The sequence below is a fragment of the Rattus norvegicus genome, chromosome 5 (genome assembly GCF_036323735.1).
Source record: "Rattus norvegicus strain BN/NHsdMcwi chromosome 5, GRCr8, whole genome shotgun sequence".
In the NCBI taxonomy this organism is placed as follows: domain Eukaryota; kingdom Metazoa; phylum Chordata; class Mammalia; order Rodentia; family Muridae; genus Rattus; species Rattus norvegicus.
The window spans coordinates 124,778,288-124,801,809 of record NC_086023.1 but is presented as its reverse complement, the minus strand read 5'-3'; the positions used below and the strand labels follow the sequence as shown (position 1 = coordinate 124,801,809).

Sequence of the window (23,522 nt, the reverse complement as noted above, 5' to 3'; positions counted from 1 at the left end):
CCAAGGGTCTTCTCTTTCCATTGTAGATCTTTTCTCCTGGGGTGATCAGGTTTCCTTGGCTCCCAGTCATGTTCTGCTACTCATCACCATCCAGGTTGGTTCCTTGACTTCTGTTCCCATACGCTTTGCTGCCTCGACTTAGCATCAGAGAAGCTAAGGGACCCAAAGGCACTCCCCTGACTAGGCAGCTGGAAGAGGCTGATCAGTAACGTGAAATGCACAAGAGCACACGCCTGTGCACACATGCGCACAGACCTGCCCACCCACCCCCTCACACAAACACACGAGGCTTTCTGTTGCGTTTTATTCCATGAACAATTCTTTGCTAACTGCACGCTCATTCAGAAAAAGACGAGCCTCATCGAATCCAGAGCCTTGTTGGCTGCACAATTCTGGCATTTCCTAATTGTATGACCTGGGACAAGTCATTATATCCCCCAAGCCTGTTTCCCAGATATTTGTCTTGCAAGGTTGTCATGGGGGATGGATTGGTGGCACACAGAAGATCATTTTTATCGAGATTGGCTGTCTTTATTACTGAAGAACACTCTGTGCTTACCAAGGGATGAACAGCTTCTTATCAATTTACTGCTTCATAATTCAACACCTACTATGTGCCTTTGTCACTACATGGTGACCCATGGTGACCAAGAAAGTTTCTGGCTCCCGGACCATGGGACGGTAACAAAAGTGCAGTGAGCAAAGGGAGTTTCACCATGCAAGGACTTAGGGTTTTGCTCCACCCACTGTTTACTGGAATTAACATGCACTGAAGAAACTAAAGCCTTTAAAGGGCAGAGTGGCATTGCTTTTTGTTGTGGTAGCCCTGGGTGGGAGCTGGTGTGCTAAAGCCTGGCTAAGTGTGAGAGGGTTAGAGCCCTGCTGATCACCTGCCGGCTGTGTTCCCTCCCTTTAACAGTCGAGTGTTTCTGAAGCAGGACCTGAGCAGGGGCTGCCTCCTCTCTGAGGTGCCGGGTTGTTGCACTGCCTTTGTCTTGTTTTGCGTCCTCCAGAGCATGGAGACCAGTCAGACCAGCAACTCCACTTCCCATCTATGGGGATATCTGTAAGAAAGATGGACGGTGAATGTCAATTGGTCTTTACACTCTCTTCTCCTAGGAGGTGGGGTAGGATTGGGTGAATAAGCCAACAGGCTTTTGGAATCTGGATTTCTGATATCTCCCTTTTAAAGAACGGTCTTTTCCTCTGGCCATTCTTTTCTTCATTCTCTTCTATTGCAGAATATTTTCACATTCTACAATTATTCCTGCCTTTCCAATTGATATCATCAATCCTATTAACCCTTTAGAGCTCGGTAATCTTGAATTTCTTCATAGAAGCCTCGGATCCTTACCTCTTCCCTGTATTTTTAAACTTTCAGAGAATTTGTAGCAGTTGTTGCATAAAAAATTTAATTGTGCTTATGGGATAATTCACACAGCATTAGTCTTGTTACATCACAGTATTTGTGATGACAGGGACCGTACCTGATTTGCTTACATTGAATTGTAACACCTAGGCTGGCGTACAGAAGGTCTCCTGCAAATAAGCAATGGTTGGCAGCAGGATGAATGGGTGGGTGGATGGATGGGTAGGTGAGTGGGTGCATAGATGCATGTATGAATGGTGAGAGGGTGGATGGGTGGGTGGATAAATGAATAAATGGATATATGACTAGGTGGGTGAGTGGGTGGGTGGATGGATGGATGGGTAAACATGTTGGTGGATAGATGGATTGGTGGATGGTGAATTGGTAGGTAGGTGGACAGAGGCATGGACAGATGGATGGATGGGTAGATGAGTGTGTAGGAGGGGGATGGGTGAATGGATGGTTTTCAGATTAGACACATTAAGATACTGGATAGTTTCTCATGCATGAGAGCTACGTTATGTAATGTGAGAGTGGTATATTTTAAATGAGGTGAATATCACTGACTATTTCTTGATGCTTGTTGTCTACTAAGAATTGGCTTTGGCATTGAATAGCCTAGTAAGAGCACCAGTGGAAGGGGAAGCCCTTGGTCCTGCTAAGACTGAACCCCCAGTGAACGTGATTGTTGGGGGGAGGGTGGCAATGGGGGGAGGATGGGGAGGGGAACACCCATAAAGAAGGGGAGGGGGAAGGGTTAGGGGGATGTTGGCCCGGAAACTGGGAAAGGGAATAACACTTGAAATGTAAATAAGAAATACTCAAGTTAATAAATAAATAAAAAAAATTGGCTTTGGTCATAGATGAGGTTACTGAATAACTGTTTGTTTCCCCGTGATAAATATGTGTAAAATGAAAGATGGACAGATTCCAAGGTCTCCTCCAAAAAGAAACACTGTGGAAACCCTGTGGTCTTGTAATCCTACACTCTGGGCAGTTCACTCTCCAAGACCTGGGTGAGGTGAAAGAGGAGATAACAAAGCCAACTATGACCTAGAAGGACATGCTTAAAGGCTGTGCAGTCAGCCATGTCTGCTAAGCTGAACCTGGCTTCCTGCTTTCACTGTGAATGGTGGCCCGCTGACCTTTCACTTCTTCATCTATATAATGGGGATATCGCCAGTATTGTCTTCATGGGGTTGTTGTAAAGAATAAATTATTTTCTATATACAAAATATAAATAATAAACCCAAAGCAATTAGTACTTATTTGGTTTTTCCAGCGTATCAGCCATTATTTTAAATGATTTAAATGCCTCATTATAAACTCAGGTGTGTCAGGTAGTAACAGGATCATGTCCATCTCACAGAGGAGAGAGGTCAAGGGTCTTGCTCAAGTCAGAGTTATTAAATGACAGTGATGAGATCTGAATTCAAGCTGAGTTCAAGAACCAAGCCAAGCAGCCCAGTGACCGGTGAGGTGAGAATGCCTATCAGATGAGGTGAGATGCTTTATCAGATCTGTTAAGTACATTTAAGGAATAAAAATTAGAGAGGAATGTGAGTTTGACAATTCTTACACAACAAAGTGGGTGAAGAATTCGAGAGTGGGAAGGGAAGTTTTACTAGCCTTTTCATTTGTTAGATGTCTATCATCTATCATCTACATATCTATGTATCTATGTATGTATGTATGTATGTATCTATCTATCTATCTATCTATCTATCTATCTATCTATAATCTATCTATCTATCTATCTATCTATCTATCTATCTATCTATCTATCTATCATTTATCACTGAGAGACAACCGCACCTCAGTCATGAAGGTGCCAAAGTCAATGGGATATGGCATTACTTACAGAATGAAGGAGAGGAAAAACAATGTGAAAGGCATTATGTGTACATATTTTCAAAATCTTATGAGCATCTTCAATAAGAACTGACTAACTCCATTGAGGGGGTAGGGAGAGTTATAGGAATTTCTACATAGAATTCATGTGCATGTGCGTGCGCACGCACACACACACATACACACACACACATACAAATACACACACACATACACACACACATACAAATACACACACACATACACACACACACATACAAATACACACACACACATACACACACACATACAAATACACACACACACACACACACACACACACACACACTCACCCTGGAATTGAGTTGGATAATACAGAAAGGACATAAGCTTTCCACCACAATCTAAGATGGGCTTGGGAATGTCACACATTAGCAGCCCTGCACCACAGTGCATTCTCAAAAGTAAAAAATAGCACTAGGATTCGGCAGGATCCTGAGCACCACAGTGTCAGCCTCCCAGTCCACATCTCACCTTGCTCCTGTTCTTCTCAGACATTTTCCCAGAGTGAATTTACCCAACCAACTCTGGAAGACTCATTACCTTTCCGATTGGTGACCTCACAGGCTACACCTTGGAAGCCAGCAGGACAGATGCACTCACAGCGGGATTCTTAGGAAAACAGACAGAGAGAGTGATCACACCCCATAAAACCAGGACCCAAGAGCTCAACCCCCATGCACCTCTATTTCCATCAGGTAGACATGGGGATGAAACAGCAAGTGGACGTTACGTAATGTGCAGATGCAGTGCCAAAGCCTGCTCCTTTCCTGGGCAGGAAGGGCTGTTATGAAGGGGTGTTCGTCGCCATGATGGGGGTATATGGTGACACTGAGAAAATTGCCCCAGAGTTGATTTTTGACTCACACCTATATTTGTTCGGGATCAGATGCTGCATTAGCAGACCCTGAGGCCAGCCCTTTCTCACCACAAGTAATAGTCTAGTCTCTGCTTAAGTTCCTCTAGGGAGGTCCCCACTCTGTGAGTCTTGCCCCACCTACCTTTGGCAAGTTCTCGACCTTTGGAAATGCTTCTTTATACTGATCGGTAATCTGCCCCCTTGCAGTATCTCATCTGACCATGAAGAATGTCTCTTCAGGACAGACTCTGTGAATGTCCTAATCTGACTGCATTATCCCATGCCAGGCATGGGATAATAGTAGACACCAGCTGCTAAGTTCTAAATTTCTTGCTTTGCAAGAAACTCTATAGTAATCCTAGACCCAAACTCTGAGCTGCTGAGCTGACCCCACTTCCTGTGAAGTGGCCATCATGGTCGCAGCTCCAAGCATTAGATAACTATATGCTACTATATATGCTACTATAACCCATGAAGCCCCCTGAGGCTGGACAACCAGAGCAGAATCCCGTGCTTCCAACTTTCTGACTTCTTGGGAAGTAAAAGTGGACAAAGAGTTGTCCCAGAGTCAGTATCCTTGAAGACAATGCCTTCCACAAAGAAACCCCAGGGCTCTAAAAGGTGGTACCTTTCAGGATGGGGACTCCATTGTTCCTGCACGGAGCACAGCGGCAGGAGCTGACCTCCATCTGGAATTCTTCTAGGGCCTTCTTCATGTTCTGTTTCACTGTGCTGGAGTACGCAAAGTCTGTGGCTGTCACAAGTTCATACAGGGGCTCAGCCTGGGACATGAGAGATAAAACGCACATCACCTAGAGGCCAAAGCAAAGCTACAGGGGAAGGACGGTCAGAGAGGGCAGTGCATGGAGAATGCAGGAGGGAACCCCCACAACAGGACAAAAGCTACAGCATGCACCTAGATGCCATCCTCTCTGCCTCCCCTACCTTGGGAGATAGAAATTTATCTGTTCAAACTCAAATCAATTAATGAGGAATACCAACTAAGCGCTAGACACGGATCTAAAATAACCGTAATGTGAGAATCCATACCTTGGGACTTCCAAAGCCAGAGGCAGACACTAGTGCAAACTAGAGGCTTACAGATAGTCTCTGACTTGAGGTTAGACTTGAGATCTCTCGACCTTAGGAAGGCAATAAAGTGATTCCTCTTTAGTTGAAGTGTATTGTGTACTTCCCAGGCTAGTCTGTCAAGAGTACTGTACTGCAGCCAATGTCGCGTTCCACAGGTTAGATGGGTTGAATGCATTTATTTCTGCCTTGACATATTCAATTCATGATAGGTTTATCCAAACCCAGCCCCACAATAGGTCAAGGCGCATGGTTTCTGCACCATGTGGATTCAAAGTAACAACCAAACCAGCAGAGAGGTGTAGGTGTGGGGAGGGGAGGGAGGACGGAGAGCTGAGGAAGGAAGAGGCTCACCTGCCTTGATGTGCCTGGCAGGTGATCATTCGGCAGCTCTTTGGCTTCCTTTAGGATTGTTGTCCCTGCATCACGCCTTCCACTTTTATGGGAGTCACACCTGTTATCCAAAAGCTCACTCCCTGAGCCTTACCCCAAGGCTACAGTCCCTTCCCTCAGAGACCACTGCGCTATTCATTTGAAAATTCCAAATGGTCCTTTATAATCCTTAAACTTTTTCACACAAAGTCTCCCTTTTTCTTCTCTGCTTTCATAGTAAGCTGGCAGGGAGGGAGGCTTGGAGCTGCTCACTGTCTTTGGGCACAGCCTCAGAATGAAGGGTAAAGAGAGGATGGCTGACTGAAGAGGGTCAGAGGCGGTAGGCATGGGAGACGGACCAACCCACAGGGGTTAGAAAAGTATAAGCAGAAACCAGAGGTGCTGGTCACTCTGCACATGCGCATCAGTGGCTATGCCCTCTGTGCGTGAGAGGAACCAGGGTCCGCCTGCTGTTTTGCTGTGTTCTGTTCCTCCTTGGGATGCAGCTCCAGGGCCTGGTTCCTCTCCAGATTTTGTTTGTGATCCTGTCCTAATTCAGCCCTGGAGAGTTTAGGGTCTGTCTAAATGCAGGCAATCATGCCTAATAGAAGCCTCCAGTGGGAAGAAAATTGCTTCCATTTCTTAATGCATCTGATGCTGACCTTCGCTCCAGTGGGCAAAGCAAGGCCCCTTGGAGGTCCCATTGTCTCACCGGTCTGTGGTCAATGAATTGATCCAGAGGCTGTTTTCAGAGAGACCGGCCTGCTGGTCCCACGTGGGGGAGGGTAAAGAGAGGGGAGCTTGGTTTACACCACTGACAAGGTTCTCAACAGTCAGCTTTTGGCTTTTGCTCTGAGCTCCTTGAAAGGTCTACTTTAACCATCATGGTGTTTTCCTACCAAGACACAGCGCTAGCTGGCAGCCAAGTCTGAATAAACTCCCTACATACACTGCACCTCGAAAGCTGATGAACTTCTGTTCTCACAACATGGCGATGATTAGTGCAATTGTCAGGTGAGGAAAAGCTCCAGGTGGTCACATGACTCATTAAAGCACAAACAAACAAAAACAAACAAAACAAGAACTCCAAGATGATAATCCTCATACAATCAGGCTTGGAGTCCAAAACCTGTTTCCCCTCCTAGTTTAGAATGATTACTGATTCGCGCGTCTCAGGAGTTCCCATCACTAGCCTCAGCCCGAGTTCTCCAGAGATTGCAGGCTATGATGGTTTTCTTAGGTGAAGCAGAAACCCCATGGCTTCAGGGCAGCCCCTTGCATTTATGTTAACATGGCTGTGCCCAGTATTTGCTCATGGTCTGTTCTCCCCTCTCGCTTCTCCTTCCCCCGTTTCTCTTCTTTCCCTTCATTCCTTCTACCTCTCTTAGATACTCAATCTTGACTATAATGGTCACTGGATCTTCTTTAACACACTTGCCCTTGGGAAAAATTTTTTTCTTATCACAGCATTTTTTAGGGGACGCTGGAGAATATCTATTACGCTCCAGGCAAATCTCTGCCAAGCACCCCGTTGATCCTAACTGTGTCAGATGATTGTCAGCAGAGATAGTCACCTCTCGGAGATAAAGTACACGCTGCATACACACCCCTTCCCAACTCTTCGCAGCAGTTTGAGAACGGGGTGTTTCTCCATCTTCTGCTACAGCTGAAAAGGCTGGGGTGTAGAAAAACTAAGTAATCTGGCAACGGTGTCACCTCCACCCAGGGTGGCCTTTGATTGTTAATAGTGTGTTTTGTTGCCCATTAATTTGTATATATTTTTAGACTTATGGACAGTCATATCGGTGTATAAATGTAATTTTATATCTCACTGTTTCACCTATCATAATGTGAGGCTCTCCCTGTTTGGCTCAGCCTGTGAAGATAAAACGACTTTCCACAGCTTCAGCACACAAGGATAGACTGGTTATTTATGCAGCTGCTCACCCTTTTAGCCTCCGGTTGATTCCTTTACCCTTTTGGCTTTTGCCACTACAAGTGTCCAACCCAATTTGTCTTTATACATATTTATTTACAAAACTTAAAACCAGATCAATAGATCTCAACATGTTTAACAGTATGTAGATACTGAATTTAAAATAACTCCCTAGACTAGAGTCAAATCTCACTGCCGTCTTACCTCACAACAGGTCTCTCTCAGCACTCACAATGCTTTGAGTATTACAGATTTTAAATCACTGTCAATTTGATAGGTGAAAATAACACCATTATGATGCTGTTTTTATTAGTAGAGAGGTTAAAAGTTTGGAAACTTATTAGTCAACTGACAGGTGTCCATTTCCTTAGAGATTGTATCTGTCTTATGAATTGTGTCATTTTCCACATGATAAGGAGTTTATTTGTGGTATATCATCATTATCATCACCATTATCATCATCACTATCATCATCACTAGTGAACTATCTGCCTCTCTGCTATGTTGACTGACTAATATTTGTTTTTCTGGTGTGTGTGTGTGTGTGTGTGTGTGTATGTGTGTGTGTGTGTGTGTGTGTGTGTGTGTGTGTGTGTGTTCATGTTGGTACACATAGAGGTCAAAACTCAATCTTGGGTGATGTTTAGCATCCATGTTCTTTGTATTGTTTTGAGGCAGTCTCTCAGTGGCCTGGAACTCACTGATTAGGCCAGTGAGCTCCAGTTGTCTTCCTGTCACTGCCTCCTCAGCACTGGGATTACAAATGCAGCCCACCACACGTGGTTTTTTAAAAATAAGGATCCAAGGGATTTGAACTCTGGTCTTCATGAGAAATTTACTACTGAACCATCTTCTAAATCCATAGCGAATAGGGTTTTACTAGAACAGTGCTAACGCATCACATTTTATAGCTTCTTTTGCTTTGAGAAGATCCAAAGACTTAAATCCTCCTTTTGGACACAGCCTCTCAAAGGCAGGCTTACATGTGCTAGGACAGCAGACACTCCAAAGCTGGGTCACACATAGTAGGGCTGCAGCTCTGCAGAGCAACATGTGGTAAAACTCTAGCTTCTCAAAAGCAGGCTTGCACGGGGTAGGGATACATCTCTTTAGAGGAAAGTTTGCAGATGGTAGGACCACAGGTCTCCAGAGGCAGGTCTTCATATGGTAGGGCTACAGTGTTCAAAGGTAGATTTGTACGTAGTAGGGCTGCAGGGCCTCAGACTTTCCATGTATCTTGCTCCAACTACTGACAGGTGAGCAGGAGTGTGGAGTGAATGAAGTAACTTAATTCTTTCAGCCATCTTCAGAGCCATTATCAGCAATTCTCTGAATGTCAGAATAACCATGTTGGGTACAGCGTTCTTCCCAATACTCCTTGGACATGTGTAATTGGAAAACTGACTCACATTGCACTAAGATGCTAAGGTTTGGTTATTTCTCTGCAGTTTCTTGGCTATTCTGACCTTCTGTGAGCACCATCCATATTTTCTCTTTCTACCCTAGGCCATACAGTGTCTTCTTTATCAGCTTCAGTCCAAGTGTACCATCTAGCTACCTTGACCCATGCAGAAACATATGTAGATGACAGACCAGTGACTAGGAATACCATTTAAATACAGGACACCCAGTTACATCCAAATGTCAGGTAAGGAGCAATTAAAGAGTCAGTACGTGTGCAATACACAGGAGTTGCTTTAAACCAAGAGAATTACCCTTTCCTTATCTGAATTTCAAAGCTGGAAGCTCTGTGTTTTCATCTGCTAAATCTGACAACCCTTTTTGTTTTGTCTCAAAATGCCTCAGGAGTTCACCCACTGAGGAACATTTCTCCAGGCCGTGAGCTTTTTCCTTTAAAGACCTAAGGTCGTTGGTACACTGCAGGCCGGAATGACTTCAGTGTTTGATTTTAACTCCTGGGGGATACATTTGTTCCTAAAAGGAAAACATGTCAGCAGGGTGTGTTGCAATATTGTTTTGTTTTGTTTTCAGCTTTTTTTTTTTTTGTTTCTGCTTAGGTTTCAACACCGCATTCATCCTGCGCTGTGAGAGCAGGGCGGGTTCTGAATGACTTACCTGATGAATGTACGGCACACTTAATCTCATCCTTGGCTCGGAAGGAATCTTCATGTCTTAGATTTCTACTTCTGCACCCTATCTATCACGTTTCTTTCCCGTCGGTGTTTTAATCTCTTTGTCTTTTGTTTCCATATTATAAGAGCATTTTTATAGTACCGTCTACCTCACTGAGTCGATTTTCTGCAGTGTCAATTCTGTTCTTTATAGTTTCCAATGTGCGTTTTAATTCTGCCACCGAGCTCTCGGCTCCCCACATCCAGCGACTTTCCTTTCATCTGATTAGTGTCTAAACAGCTCAGCTTCTATTTTTATTTCATAAATTCCTCGTTTTCTTGAATTTTATTGTTGTCACAAAGCAAATGCATTCCCAGATTTACTTCCATTTTTCTGTTTTATAGGCATGTGCTCATTTTCTGCAGCTTGAACACAATTCCCATCTTTTGTGTTAAAACAAATCTCTTTATTTATCCATTGTCATCTCTAACTTTTCTTCTAACAAGGTGCCACCTCATCCTGTCTGCGCTTACCTGGAAATAGCACGAGCTGGATCTTGCTTGCACACCTTGCATCTGCGGAAATCTCATCTCAGCTCTTCTCAAAGGACACGTCATTATACTCAGCAGTGGCACAGAAATTGTTTACCCACTGGGCTTTCCTCTCCTGAAAATCAGCCATCACTCCAGCCTCCTGGAAAGCTGCATCTGTAGAGAGGCCTTATTCTGAGGTAATGTGGAGCAGCCGGCAGTTTCTGAGAGCACAGAGAGGCCGTGAAGCGGGACATGGATGAACATGTGTTTTCAGTGCAGGTGACAGATGTGCAGAGGTGCACAGAGGTCTTCTGCAACTCTCCTGCTGTGCTCCTCAAAATCCTCTCCTCTATCACGCCCCACTTGACATCACTAGTTTGACCTCGTGTGGCAATCCCTAGCCCAGACAGTCACATTTTTCCCCACTGGGTAACCAAGCCATCCTTTCTCGGTTTGAGTTTTAACAGATAGCAGATGGGATACCACAGTACAGAGCTAAAATTCAGATACCTATTTTCCTCTGAAGTCCCTGCTCTCTCTCACACCTGACTGTGATGCCATCTGGTGTCACCATGGTATCAATCAAGCTTGCATTTCTCTGGAGCTGCCTGCAACCCGTGGCTGGCTGTATACCTATTGTGATTGTCCCTACCTATGCTCTGTGTGTCACCAGTGACTAAATACAGAGGCAAGAATTGAATGGCAGCCTTCTTGTTCTCTGAAGCTATGGATCTGATGCACAAATACAGGTCCTGTTGGAAAATCGTCAGGGTCGCCGGGATTGCAGAGTCTCTCATCAAGGTCCAGTCTCCCATTTCCCCCTCCTTGACTGCAAAGAGAACTCTCAGGGGGTGGACATCGGTCCATCAGTGACAGTCCAGACAGCAGCAAGAAGGGAGTGATGTAAGGCATGCTACGGGTACAGTGCAGACGTCCCCACAGGCAAGGATCTACCATGGCTGATGTGTATGACAGTCCTGTTTTAACAAGCATCTGTTTAGTTTTTTTTACAGCTGCAAGATTCTTGTGTGGGAGTCAGGTGATTAGAATCATTATTTTTCTCTTCACCAAGCCCATAGGGAGGAGGAAGAAGGTCACTCTCTTGTCTAGACCTAACAGATTCTTGAACAGTCACAGATGGGCATGACCTTCCTGACCCTTGACTTGTCACAAAAGAAGTGGAGCGGGTTAAACTGTCAGACCACTGAAAGCAGCACTCTAGATAGCATGCCCGAGGCCCCAGCAGGTGCTGTGAACTCAGTAGGTGCTCTAAGGAACGTAAGTTATTATCATCACATTTTGCACTTCTCTAAGTGCCTCTTTCACCTAGGCATGCCTTTGTTTCCCCCTGGTTTCTTATAGCATGGCAGATGGTCCCCTTAGTAGCTTGGAGACCAAATGAGGAACTTGGGATCTTTAGGTGGCGTGGAGTGCTGTATTCTAACCCATTCACCCCACATCTATTCTCTACTCTAATGCAAGTAACTCAAGCATGGGGCCATGCCTTAATGAGCTACACATTCCACACAGCTCATTGCAGACTCTCCGAATCCATGCTCCACACAGAGGTGGAGTGGGTATGGTGGCTGCATGTACCTTGAGCTTGATGATGGCTGGGTTGTACTGCACAGCATCGCCCCATTCCTTCATCAGCTCTGCTGTTGGCAGATCCTTGTATGCCAAGGAGGTGATGTACTCACTTGTCCCTCCTCGCACAAGAACTACCAAGTCTTCTACCATGGTGCGTCTCTTATTTCTGTCTGGAATGGGCAGGAAGAGTAGCATAGAATCAGAGGGATCTATTTTTATGCCTTGGAATTGACTACAGATAAACAATTGAGACAGTGAGACTTGTAAATTTGTAGTGAGCGTGTCTGGGAGACAAAGGAGAACGAGACATGTTCCTGATCACAGGGAAGTGATAGGGCCTGGGGCAACTGGAAACTTCCAATCATGCATAACACAAATGAGGAGAACAAGGAAGGAAGATTGGTGATGAGCATATCCAAATGCCTGTTACTGAATTAGTGTACAGGAAATAGAATGATAAAGATACACAGACAAAGAGACTTGTACATAGATGATAGATACACAGAAAGACATGAGGAAATAGACACACAGCTGGCAAATAGATGACAGGTGACAGGTAGTAGGTCAGTAAACAGCTGGGCAGACAGGGAGGGAGGCATTGTAATTAGTGGGGCTTTGTGGGTTCTGGCAATGTCTCGTTCAGGGACCTAGATAGGGATTAAGCTACAAGCCATCTTAAAAGAACACCTATGTTTTATATATCCATCTCCACCACAATGAACGAATAATCACAACTATAAACAACTCAATCTCGAGTGCGTCTGCTCTAGGCTGGCAGCTAATTCCAGTGTTCGTGATTTACTGGATGCTGTTTCTACTGTGGGATACTTCACATGGCAGGAACTGGGAGGCAGCAGAAGAGCTGGGGTCAGAACACTGACATCCGGCCTCATTCCTATTCGACATATGCTAGACTCCCATCTCCCTAGACTCCATATAGGCCTTTGCTCCCAGACCCTGACTCTACGCTAAGACGGGCTTTAATCCTCAACTCAAGGATATCTTCTGCCATGTTTCCTCTGCTATGTGGCTGGTGGTGTGTCACACTTTCTAATCTCTTTGGCATGCTCTATCTCAGGTAAGGCCCAGGTTCTGCTATCTTACCTTGGTCCCTACCATTCTATATCCAGCCAGGTCAACTCTCATCCCCTAGAGCAAAGTGAAACTATTTGCACTATGTTGCTGTAGTACTTGGGTTGTAATTCACAGCTTAGGAAACTCTGTCCTAAGGTTTCAGGCTGCATATTGGCCCTTTTTTGCCTTTTACTTACTCTATGTGGTCATTGTAAAAACAGGAATTCAACCTCATTCATTTTTATGTATTGATTATACTAGTAGGGAGGAGGTGGGTGTTATTGGGTAGATTATTATGTTCGTGGAAATGTCTTGAAACATCCCACACTTAAAGTCTAGGACCAGTGGCGCTGGGGAGAGAGTGGCTAAAAGTGCAGAAGTCATGTGAAGCTGTCTCACCTTTGATTTCATTCAGAATGTCACTGCATTTCTTTTCGGACACACCCAATTTGAGGTAGACTTTATAGACGTTACCACCAATCTGGAAACCTCCTCCGGCACAGGCTGAAACATGGTCCAGAGTGTAATCTGAAGAAAGAAGGAAAGATGCTCATGACCTACTAGGTAATTCATCCGCTCCCTTTTCCTATGAGTGACCTTAACTTTAAACCTTCCTGGCGTCAGAGGTTCAGATGAACATGTCATCAATCTGAAGACAAGACGTATAGTGGGGATTACAAAGGCCCTGTGAAGATCACTTGCAAGTTCCAGTTGCCGCCTCCTTTCCCCAAGCCTATGAGGACATTTGCATTTTTCAAATAGGTCACATGTTCAGAGCTGTCCTCTAAAAGCCAGACTCTTTATCCGGTATTCTCTTATGTAACCCATGGTAGACTATCATGACCAAAAAGCAACTGAATCTTGATTTAAGACTGGCTGAGGAAAAGAGGGTCGTTAACTATTAGACTTCCTAGCATTATTGCTGTAGATCCTAACTTCCCAAAGAGTATTCCAAACCCTTGAAACACAAATCTCATGGAAATAATGGGTATTATAAGAAAAAATGTCCCTGTGATCATGCAAATTTGCTAACTGTATGATATGTGGGGAATTTTTTCTCTTTCTTTAGCAGTGCTCTGGAAAACTTCTAAGGGTAGCATCAATTTTATTTTTCCCTCAATTGTGTGATTCTCTAGGCCACTGGTAGAGGGTCAGTTTTAGAAACCACAGAAAGAACCTTCAGAACAACTCTTTTGGAGGAAGGTACCTTTGATCTTGGTAGACTCGAGTCCTAAACACATGCATTTACATTATAAGCCCTCTTGGAAGTACATTGGAATTATACCCAAGTCCTATCTACCAATAGGACCATGTGATCCAGACCAGTTCAGATAACCAGACAAGTGCCCAGTCCTGAGGCAGAATTTTGGATTGGAAAGCAGGATTCACACTCAAGATAGGGAGTTAAAAGCAGTTGAAAAGATTAGCAATGCCTAAAGACAAGATGGAAAGAGAGGGAGAGTAGTGTTGGGATTGACATAATCTGTGGACCACAGCAGCGTGGCCCCTCACTAGGGAAACTGTCATCTGTTGGCCAGCACCTTGGGCATCATCCAGGGATGGCGGAAAGGCAGAGTTTGGATATAACCTTGATCCTACTGGATCAGATCAATCACCTCAAGATCAAATCAGATCAAGATTTGTCTGCCATTCACATTCATCAGAGCAAGTGGAGTGCCGGTCCCAGGATGAGCTTATGATTAACTGTAAAAATTAATATAAGGACAAGTGAGATGGCTCAGCAGGCAAACTGTCCTATAAAATAAAGAGCAGAGTTCAGATTCCAGGAAATCCATGTGAAGGTTAGGTGGACCCGGTGCCCTCTGTGCAATTACAGCCCAGGAAGATAGAAACAGGTAATCCCCCACAGCAAGCTGGTTAGGGAGACTAGCTATATCAGCACACTGTGATTGAGAGATTCTGCTCCGATGAATATGTTAGAAGAACATAGCCGATGAAGCCTGGTATCAACTTCAGCCCCCCACATACATGTGTAGTTATGTACACATGAGTCCACACATGCATGTACTTATACATGTGAAAAAATAAAAAATAAAACCAACCAAAATACACATCCACACATCCACAAATATACAAAAAAAAAAAAAAAAGAAACAATATAAAATTGAGGTGTATCTGAAGAAACTTGGTGAATAGAAAAGAAAGAAAAATAATCGAGGTTGATGTCTCAGCTTTTGGCTTGTATCTCTGGCTGGATGGTGGAACCATTTCTGAGATGTGAAAAACTCTAGAGGAAACCAGGCATGGTGACCCTGTGATTCAGGATGCGAGTGTGTGACTCAGCGCCTTAGCTTGGATCTGATTGGCTACAGTTAGTCATGGAGAGGAGGATCACCCAAAGAGAGAGCTGGGCTGGGAGGACTGACACAGTCTAACCAAAAGGAGGATAATGATTCTGCCAAGGCCTCTGTGGAGGCACAGCCAGGTCAGTGGGAGGAAAACGGGAGCACAGCTCAAGATCCCCCACCCCCCGCGCGCATTAGTGTAAGGCTCCCCTATCACTCATCCCTCCTGAGCTAGTCAGGCAGTGCACCTCCTCGCTCCATGGCGTCTTTGTTCATGATAAGCGTGTACTCGTAGATGCCCCCAAGCACGGCTTCGGTGATGAAATGGGTCCCAAAGTCACGAAGGAGATCTCGGTATTCTCCATAGCTGTACTCCAGGGGCAGGCTCTTGACCCTCTGAAGGAATTCGTAATGGAGCATGAGCTGTCTGGACTTCAGCTTGTAATGCGCCACTTCAAGGACAGAGCGCGCGTGCAGAAACTTGCTTTTCTAGATGAAATAGCAACGTGGGGGGGGAAAAAACTTTTACAGTTAGCAACCGTGAGTGGGAAGATGAACTTCACATCCACTGTTTTTGCCTGGAGTCATCACACTTATGACTCCTTTAGGATATCTGGGGGAAGATTTCAGTTCTCATAAATATTCCAGCATCCTTTTTTAGCTCGGATGAGCACTGATCTTGTTACAGAAGCAAATGCTTACAGAGAATCAGAAATCTGCACTATAAGATGTGACCACTAGAGGCCACTCAGGTGGGAGCAGAGTTTGCTAACTTACAAGCCTTAACCATTTATTTGCCTAGGCCCTTTGTAAACAAACCCCCAAACAGTTCAAGTCCCAAAGTACTTTGGAAGGTGACTGTTGGCAGGAGTCAGCAAAGCATGGCCTCCAGAACACATCTACTGTCTGTTTTGCAAACATTTGCATATTCCCATTCACTTTCTTACTGTCTACGGTTTTTGTCAGTGGCAGAGTAGGGTAGTTGCAACAGAGGTCCTTCCCTCAATATTGTGTAAAGCCTCAATTTTTTGCTCTGGTCCTTTTCAGGCAAGAGTCTGGTGTCCTCTGGAGTATAGACTGGATGCTGGCGTTGCCAGATGAGAGCTAGGTATGAGAACATGTGAGATGGGGGATCCTTGTATGGGAGGAAGTAGGGATGGAAGAAATGGGGGTACAGTCTATTCTAACCGAGTCCTGTAGCTGAAGAGCTATGCAGCCTTGATTGCGCTGTCACTAAAAACCTGTACTGTTCATCCCGGCTTGCTGTCACTTCATTCCTGTCCTGTCCAGTGGCTCAGGTCTCCTTTCCTCCCACCACAACTGCCTAAGTAGTTACTGGGTACTTGGTTCACACCTTCTCCAAATCTCCCAGCTTCTATCTCCTCCCTGCAGCTTTATGAAAGTTGTCAGAATCAAAATGGAGTTGGCTGTGTCAGCCCTCACGAAAAGTAAGCAAGTAAAAATGCATCAGGCCTGGGAGTTAGGAAGAACGAGCACTCATTCGCAATTGTCTGACAATAGGAGCTGCCATAGAAGACAGCCACAGCAACCGTACACAAAAGCACACTCCTTCAAGGGCCTTTGTCCAGCAACTGCCTGGCTTCAGAATGCTGTCACCCATGCTGTTGGTGATCTTTGTTTGCAATCCCCTCATTTTTTGCCTTTAGAAACTTCCCTGGCTTCAATCCCCTTGAGACATATATAGCTTCCTATAGCCTGCTCGCTCCTACCCCAATGTTCTGCAGCTCCCAAATACACAAAGGCATTCTCTGGGAGCCCTGCTCTGATTGTTATTCAAGTTGACATATTATTATAAAACTTCCCCTGTATTCTCCCCTTCCTCGCTAACCTGTTTTCAGTGCCCTAGTCAGAGTCAAGGTCCTAAACCTCTGATAATCATATAATAACATGCCTTCAGGCAAAACCAAACCAAATGAACGTGGGTGCGTTCGCTCACTGTTGCCTTCAGAAGTAATCTGCTCTCTTACTTTGGAGACATACCCTTCATATCCTGTCTACCAGTGCTCTGAGAGGTGTCAGCTGCCCTGACATTGAAGTGCTCCTTTCAATGCCCGTCCACTTCCATCAGCCATACAGTGTATTGGTCCTAATCCAACTCTGTCTGGATTCCCTAACCTGCACGAGGTAGTTGTACGCTCACTCATCCCCCTGCGTCTGAGTTCTTCCCTTACTTCTGGGCATGAGCTTACCTGCCTTTCAAATCCTTATTTAGCTCTCGCATAGTTAATACAATCCCTGGAAGTCTCTTTTTTAAAGCTTGTATAATACATCACTTCTATTTCCTTTATGATATACGTTATGCTATATTGCAGCTGATATAAATGATTTTCAGTGATTTATTGCTTACAGGCTTACATCTCCCACTGGACTGAGAATATGAAGGCAAGACAATTTGTTATATATTTTTAAAAGAGCTTCAAGAGACAAGTTGAAGATGCCCAACACAAAAACTTACAAATGTTTAAGGAGACAGAAGTGCTAATTACTCTGACTTGGTCATTATATTTTACATACATGAAGCAAATTATCACACTGTGACCCATAAAGACATCTGATTTTTCAGATAATACATTTAATTGCACAAAAGAACCTTGTAGAATTTGTCTTAGGACCCAAGGCCTGATGACACGTTAGCTCTGTAGACTTGGCTGTTATATTGGGCAGGCAAGGCCAGGAGGGAGGCAAGAGGAGAAGGAAGGCAGTCTGTGATGGTACCCACTGGTTGGCCCTGTCCTTCATTCCTACAGCTCAATGGGGAGTGCTTGCTATTTGCCATCCTGTCTAGAGAGGAAGGAAACAGATCTGTCCCCAACAATCCCCAGACCACAAGACAAGTCAACAAGTGGAAGACAGTTACAGACTACTTAATGGTGACCACTTGTTTCCTGCTGGTAACTATACCTGTAGTGGGGGCCTGTTGGAACCCTTTGAGCTTTCTTTTATATTTTTATCCATATAAATCATTGTACACTTTGTCTCTTTTCTTTTATATCTCCTTAATTTCCTGAGTTGAAAATTCTACTTAACTAGTAGAAAACCATCCACCTTCTTTACCGACGAACTCAAAGTCTTAAAGCTGCCCATCACCTGTTTCTTGAACACATCACCCCAATCGCTTCCTGCTCCCATCGCTTAGTGCTTGCCTCATGGTCACAAGGATTAGACTAGCATGGGGAACATCTCTAGGGCAGCACATGTGTGTGAAGGGCAAAGTGGGAGTCATGCTGTGTGTCAGGGCATCACAAAGCAAAGCAGCCTGGGCTAGTAACCACATGGGAAACTGGTAAGAGGTAGAGAGAAAGTAGGATAAGGGGTTGGGGTAGTAAAGGGAATCCCACCAGATGCCTAAGAAGTCCCAGAAGAGTTGGGTCACATTCCAGACACTGATCTCAAACAAAGGTCAAGTTGCAGTGGGTTGAAAACCCTCCAGATAAGTTTCATTTAGCCAAGTCTGTTTATTAAGCATATTGAAAACCAAAGGAAAGGGCTTATCAAAAAAAAAACAAACAAACAAACAAAAAAAAAAACAAGAAAATACCACTCCATGGGTAAGTCAACGTAAAACTAAGACATGATTTATGAAAACTTTATTGTTTACTTGGACCCAGGTGGAATGTGGAATACAGACACAGCTATGAGTGTAAAAGAATGCACATGCATTTAAAGGCAGTAAACTGATTTGTTTAAGAGCAAGAGAGAGCTTGAAGTTGGGTGGGTAGGGGTTGGTAGGAGGACCTGGGAGGAGGTGGGGGAGGGAAATGAATATGATCAGAATATGTTTATGAAACTCTCAAAGAATAAATGAAAACATCATTTAGAATGAATAAGTGAAAGCATTGAACAGGTACTTACAGTGTGGGAGAACCGTTTGGTTCTGCTAATGTAATGTCTGCCCTCGTTGCTTTCTTTTCTCACTCCAAACTCAACCAGGCCATCCAGTTTAAAACCAAACTTGAAACTAGACTTGCTGGTTGCTTTTTCTGTCACATTATGTTCAAAATCGAAATAGGATTCATATTCTGTAAGTGCAAATTCATATTTGCCTTGGGTCTATAGAAAGAAAAAAATGTGCTTTTAGTATGTTTTGGTTCAAATCCTCATCATCAGACAGTCACTGTGCTCTTACTATGTGGCAGAGATGACCCAGTAACTCTGGAAACACAAAAATATCAGGGATAGCGTATACCTTCAGGAACTCCGCTTCAGGAAGACAGACAGACATATTCAATAACCTTGTTTCATGTTCAGAGGCTGGGTTTTACTTGGGTTCTAATTGTCAGGAGAGCAGGGATGGGAATGTCTAAACCCGTGGATTGGTCTTGAACAGAGGCTTGAAGTGAAGTGGGTAGGTCTGAACAAGTGCTGAATGCTGGTATAGGTGGATCAAAGACGTCAGAGGGAGGGAAATGGGGACGTGTGGCAAGGGAACATCCTGGCACTGGGACATCTCTTGTTCTGGACTGTAACACACTGCTAACATGAGACGGGAGAGGAAAAGAGTGGAGTGGTCATTCTGGGACAGCATGGCAGTTAGAATGGGAAGAACAAATCAGAACGAGGAGTCATAAACCAAGAAGGAGATGCTATGACGAGTGTGGCACACTAAAGACGGGGCAAGGCAGCAGCAGGAGAGTGAAGACTGAAGGAGACTGATTTGCACACTTTCCTTAGGGAACTTAGCAGAGTTACATGCTAAGTCATTAGTGCTCATTGTTCTTGCATAGGTGAACTGCCAGAGACAGGACTTTGATGGACCTGGAGTGACCAGTTATCTCTACCTCCACTCCTGTGAGCATCTGGGTACTGGCAATTTGTACAAAATCCCATAGCACAGAATGAGAGTAGTGGAAACGTGGCCTGAGTAGGCTTTTGGCACAGTGATACTGCTTTCTTCTGGGTGGATGACTTGGGACAAAACTAGGCCTCTGTATTCCCGTGTATAAAATGGGGATGGTAGTTGTCCCTCTCACACAGGAGTCAGCCTTTGGTAAATGCTGCCCCAGGAGAGAGAAAGCTGCACGTGATGTCAGCGCTGGGATCTGTCTCCTGTAATGCTTCCTTGGAAAGCAGTTAAGGGGATGGACTTGATATCTTGATGGAAGGTTTGTTTAGTCCTAGGTAGGCTATTTCCTCCCCCTGGTGGCAAGGAAGTGTTGCAGACCTGACCAGAAAGGGAGATGGGGAGAAATGCAGTTGTCCACCTCTCAGAACTGCACATCTTTGGTAGTGGAAACCACCATCTACATGGATGTCTCAGTCAACCTCTCCTTACTTCACACATGAGGAACCTGAAGGAAGAGTGGAAAGGAGCCTAGTCTGAAGACACATGTCTTTTCATTTGAAGGAAAGGGGGTTGGTAATGTACCTACACGGTATGTTCTGCATTCTCCTCTGTGGTCCGCGTGTCTGGGAGTATATTTGAGTCATAGTACAGACTTATACGGGTGCAACATTTTATTCAGTTTAAAGGTTTATTTGTATGTATGTATGTTTGTGTGTATGTGTTTGTGTGTGCACACTTGAGTATGTATACATGTGTCCCTGTACATGAAGGTGGCCATGGAGGCCAGAAGAAGATTTCAGATCCCCTGGAGCTGAGAGATGGCTGTGAACCACTGACATGGGAGCTGGGAACTGAACCTGGGTCGTCTGCAAGAGCAGCAATTCTGAATCCTCAAGCTACCTCTTCAACCCCAGGGGCACATCATTTTATAACTTTAAATATTTAGATCAATGCTTGGCTTGAGGGGCAAGGGCATGGCAGTGATGGGAACAATAGTTAACATGAGCCGAGGACTCCCTGTGACCACAGGTACTGTGATGTCACTTAGCCACATTATTTCACTGATTGTTTCACTTCAGGGAGGAAGCCTACAACTTTCAACATAAAGATAGGAAAATAGAGGTTCTGAGCATTTAGGACTGCAAGCAGACGAGCCAGTACACCGGTGTGACACCAAACCCTAAGCTCTGTCTTTGGGATGGCTATGATAGTACCATGCTAACATTACTGCTACTACAGCTCCTAGTCCAGTGCTGCATGCAGCCTATCATCAGCACAAGGCCTTGTGTTAGGGTCCACCCACTTGATACCAGAAGACACCGGGGCTCCGAGAGAAAGAGCTGTGTAAAGGCTGCACAGCTTACAGGCTACGGAGTGCCCAGCCAGGGGTCCCCTCATTACCTGCTGCAGTTTACCTAGATGTCCCTTACCTGTGGGGTGTAGCTCTCTACGTTGTATGGCTTCCTAAAATTGGTGTTCAGGATGTAGTGGGGGGAGCAAGCGCCAGCATAATACCGGTGATCGAGAACTGGGCCCTCAAAAGTGTTCGTGAACAGATTTATCCTAGAAGAAAGGCACAGAGACCTGGGAAGCTTAGGGTTTGGAGTTCTGTCCTCTCTGTTGGAAGTGACCAGATCCCATGGAATGAAACTCAAAACTCCTGGTTCTACATGCAAAGACCATGGGAAACTGGTTCACACCAACGCAGCATTCTCTTTTTAAAACTCGTGTCTTATTATTTTATTTTATATGAATGGGTGCTTTGCCTGCATGTATGTCTGTGTACCACATCCGTGCCAGGAACAGTGTATAGAGGCCAGAAGAGGGCATCAGATCCCCTCAGACAGTTGAGAACCACCTTGTGGGTGCTGGGAATTGATGCCAGGTCTTTTGGAAGAGCAGTCAGAGCTCTTAACCATGGAACATGGAGCCATTTCTCCAGTGCCAGCAGCTCAGTTCTTTCATCTCAGACAACTCCCAACACACATGCACAGCCCTGTCTCCAGCCCTTTGTTCTTCTGCCGGTGTGCTTAGCTTCTTCCAGGCAAGGAGCTCTCCTCCATGCTTAGTTGGACTCTATTACTGACTTTGAATGTTCTCTCTGCTTCTTTCCAGCTGTGCTATCCCTGGAGCCTAATTAAGTGTCGAGGGCCTCAGTTTTCCTGTCCTGAAAGTGGGTACTAGCTACGAGAGGGGCCCTGAGAGGAGCTCCCATCCAAGTGAAGAGTCTCTCTCTGATGAACTACTTTTACAGGTCAAGACTGGCAGTTATCTAGAGAGGAGGTAAATCCCATTCAGATTCCTTTCTAGTGGCATTCTTTACAGTGATTCATATCATGTAGAAAAGGATGGTCTCGCTCAATCCTCCTGCAGGTTTAGATGCTACAGAATGTGAAAAGAAAATGGGATGAATGAATGGGCCTTTTTGGCCTTTCCTGACCTTACTCCTTTGACCTTACAGAAGATGCTTACACACCCGGAAGCTGGGACGCTCATGAAGGACGGACCTATCTTTTTTTTTTTTAATCTTTTTTTTTCTTTTTTCTTTTTTTCGGAGCTAGGAACCGAACCCAGGGCCTTGCGCTTGCTAGGCAAGCGCTCTACCACTGAGCTAAACCAAACCCCAGGACAGACCTATCTTGAGAACTCAATACTTCACATGGTGCTCAGAAGTCCCTCCCCCTTTTTCAATATTGTGGATGCTGGGAACGAGTGACATAGAACCAGCCAGAACTATGACCTAAGTTGTCTATAGGCTTCAAAAGGTATTCTTAGGAAAATACCGACATAGTAATGGTGAGAGTTAAGAATAAGGCTCACCCCAACCCTTGAACAGTAATAGTGTCAACCCTCCTGTGGCCTGTGTTTGTTCATGGTATGTGCTTCTGGAATAACATAGAATTGACCTCAGAGAGCACATGAAGGTACCCACTTCCACTATAGCCTTTCTATTCCACCCCTTGTCCATCCTTCAGAATTCCATTTACCACTGTGGCTTCCTATCAACCCAGCATGCCTGAGACAACTCACCCGCTGGCCAGATTGCCAATTGCCCAGTACTGTTCCATATCCTGTGAGCATTTTTTATAAATCCTCCTACAGTTGGCTTCATCTGATTGGTCTCCACAGTCATTGTCTCCATTGCAGAGGAGTCTGCGATTCACACACCTCCCTGGGATGGAGAGAGGAGACCACACTCACATGGCTGTGCGAAGAGAATACACAGTGCTAGTGCCAGGCATGTGGCCTAAGGTGCCTGTTTTGATGTCTTCATGTATCGGGCCTGACTGATAAGGACACTAATAGTTTGTCACCCCACCCTCTAGGAGTCCAGTGCCACAGTTTTGAAAGCACTGAGGAAAGATTATCTAGAACAATCTGTGAAGGGGAAGGTGATATGCCAGAGAAGCAGGGAACAGGTGGACAGCCAGATGATTGTCTGGAACAATCCCTCTTCCTGTTGTGGAGGGTAGGGACGGGTAGTGGGTCGCTACTCCAAGTAGCAGCAGCAAAGCTATCTTGCAGCTGTGATCCAAGTTTCTGGCCTCAGTTCCCTCATCTGTAAAGTGCAGATGTCATCATAGCCACTCCGGCATGGCCCCGGTGTGTAAAGTGAGAGACTAATGA

The 23,522-nt window shown here is 44.9% G+C and overlaps 1 protein-coding gene across 2 annotated transcripts in view; it reads right to left on the bottom strand.

The window, feature by feature from the left end:
• Window positions 1-287: 287 nt before the first annotated feature.
• The window catches only part of C8b (complement C8 beta chain), a 37,549-nt gene continuing 14,314 nt past the window's right edge, over window positions 288-23,522 (bottom strand). The window contains exons 4-12 of one of the 2 annotated variants that reach the window (NM_001191759.1): window positions 22,926-23,067; window positions 21,326-21,458; window positions 18,965-19,162; window positions 15,340-15,580; window positions 13,185-13,313; window positions 11,718-11,881; window positions 4,747-4,900; window positions 3,803-3,871; window positions 288-1,064 (exon numbers count right to left, since the gene is read on the bottom strand). In NM_001191759.1, coding sequence (NP_001178688.1) covers window positions 913-1,064; window positions 3,803-3,871; window positions 4,747-4,900; window positions 11,718-11,881; window positions 13,185-13,313; window positions 15,340-15,580; window positions 18,965-19,162; window positions 21,326-21,458; window positions 22,926-23,067 — 1,382 coding nt within the window. In that variant the 3' untranslated portion in view covers window positions 288-912. Of the gene's footprint in view, window positions 1,065-3,802; window positions 3,872-4,746; window positions 4,901-11,717; window positions 11,882-13,184; window positions 13,314-15,339; window positions 15,581-18,687; window positions 18,848-18,964; window positions 19,163-21,325; window positions 21,459-22,925; window positions 23,068-23,522 lie in introns of those variants that run through there. The other variant, XM_039109958.2, reaches the window with a different exon arrangement.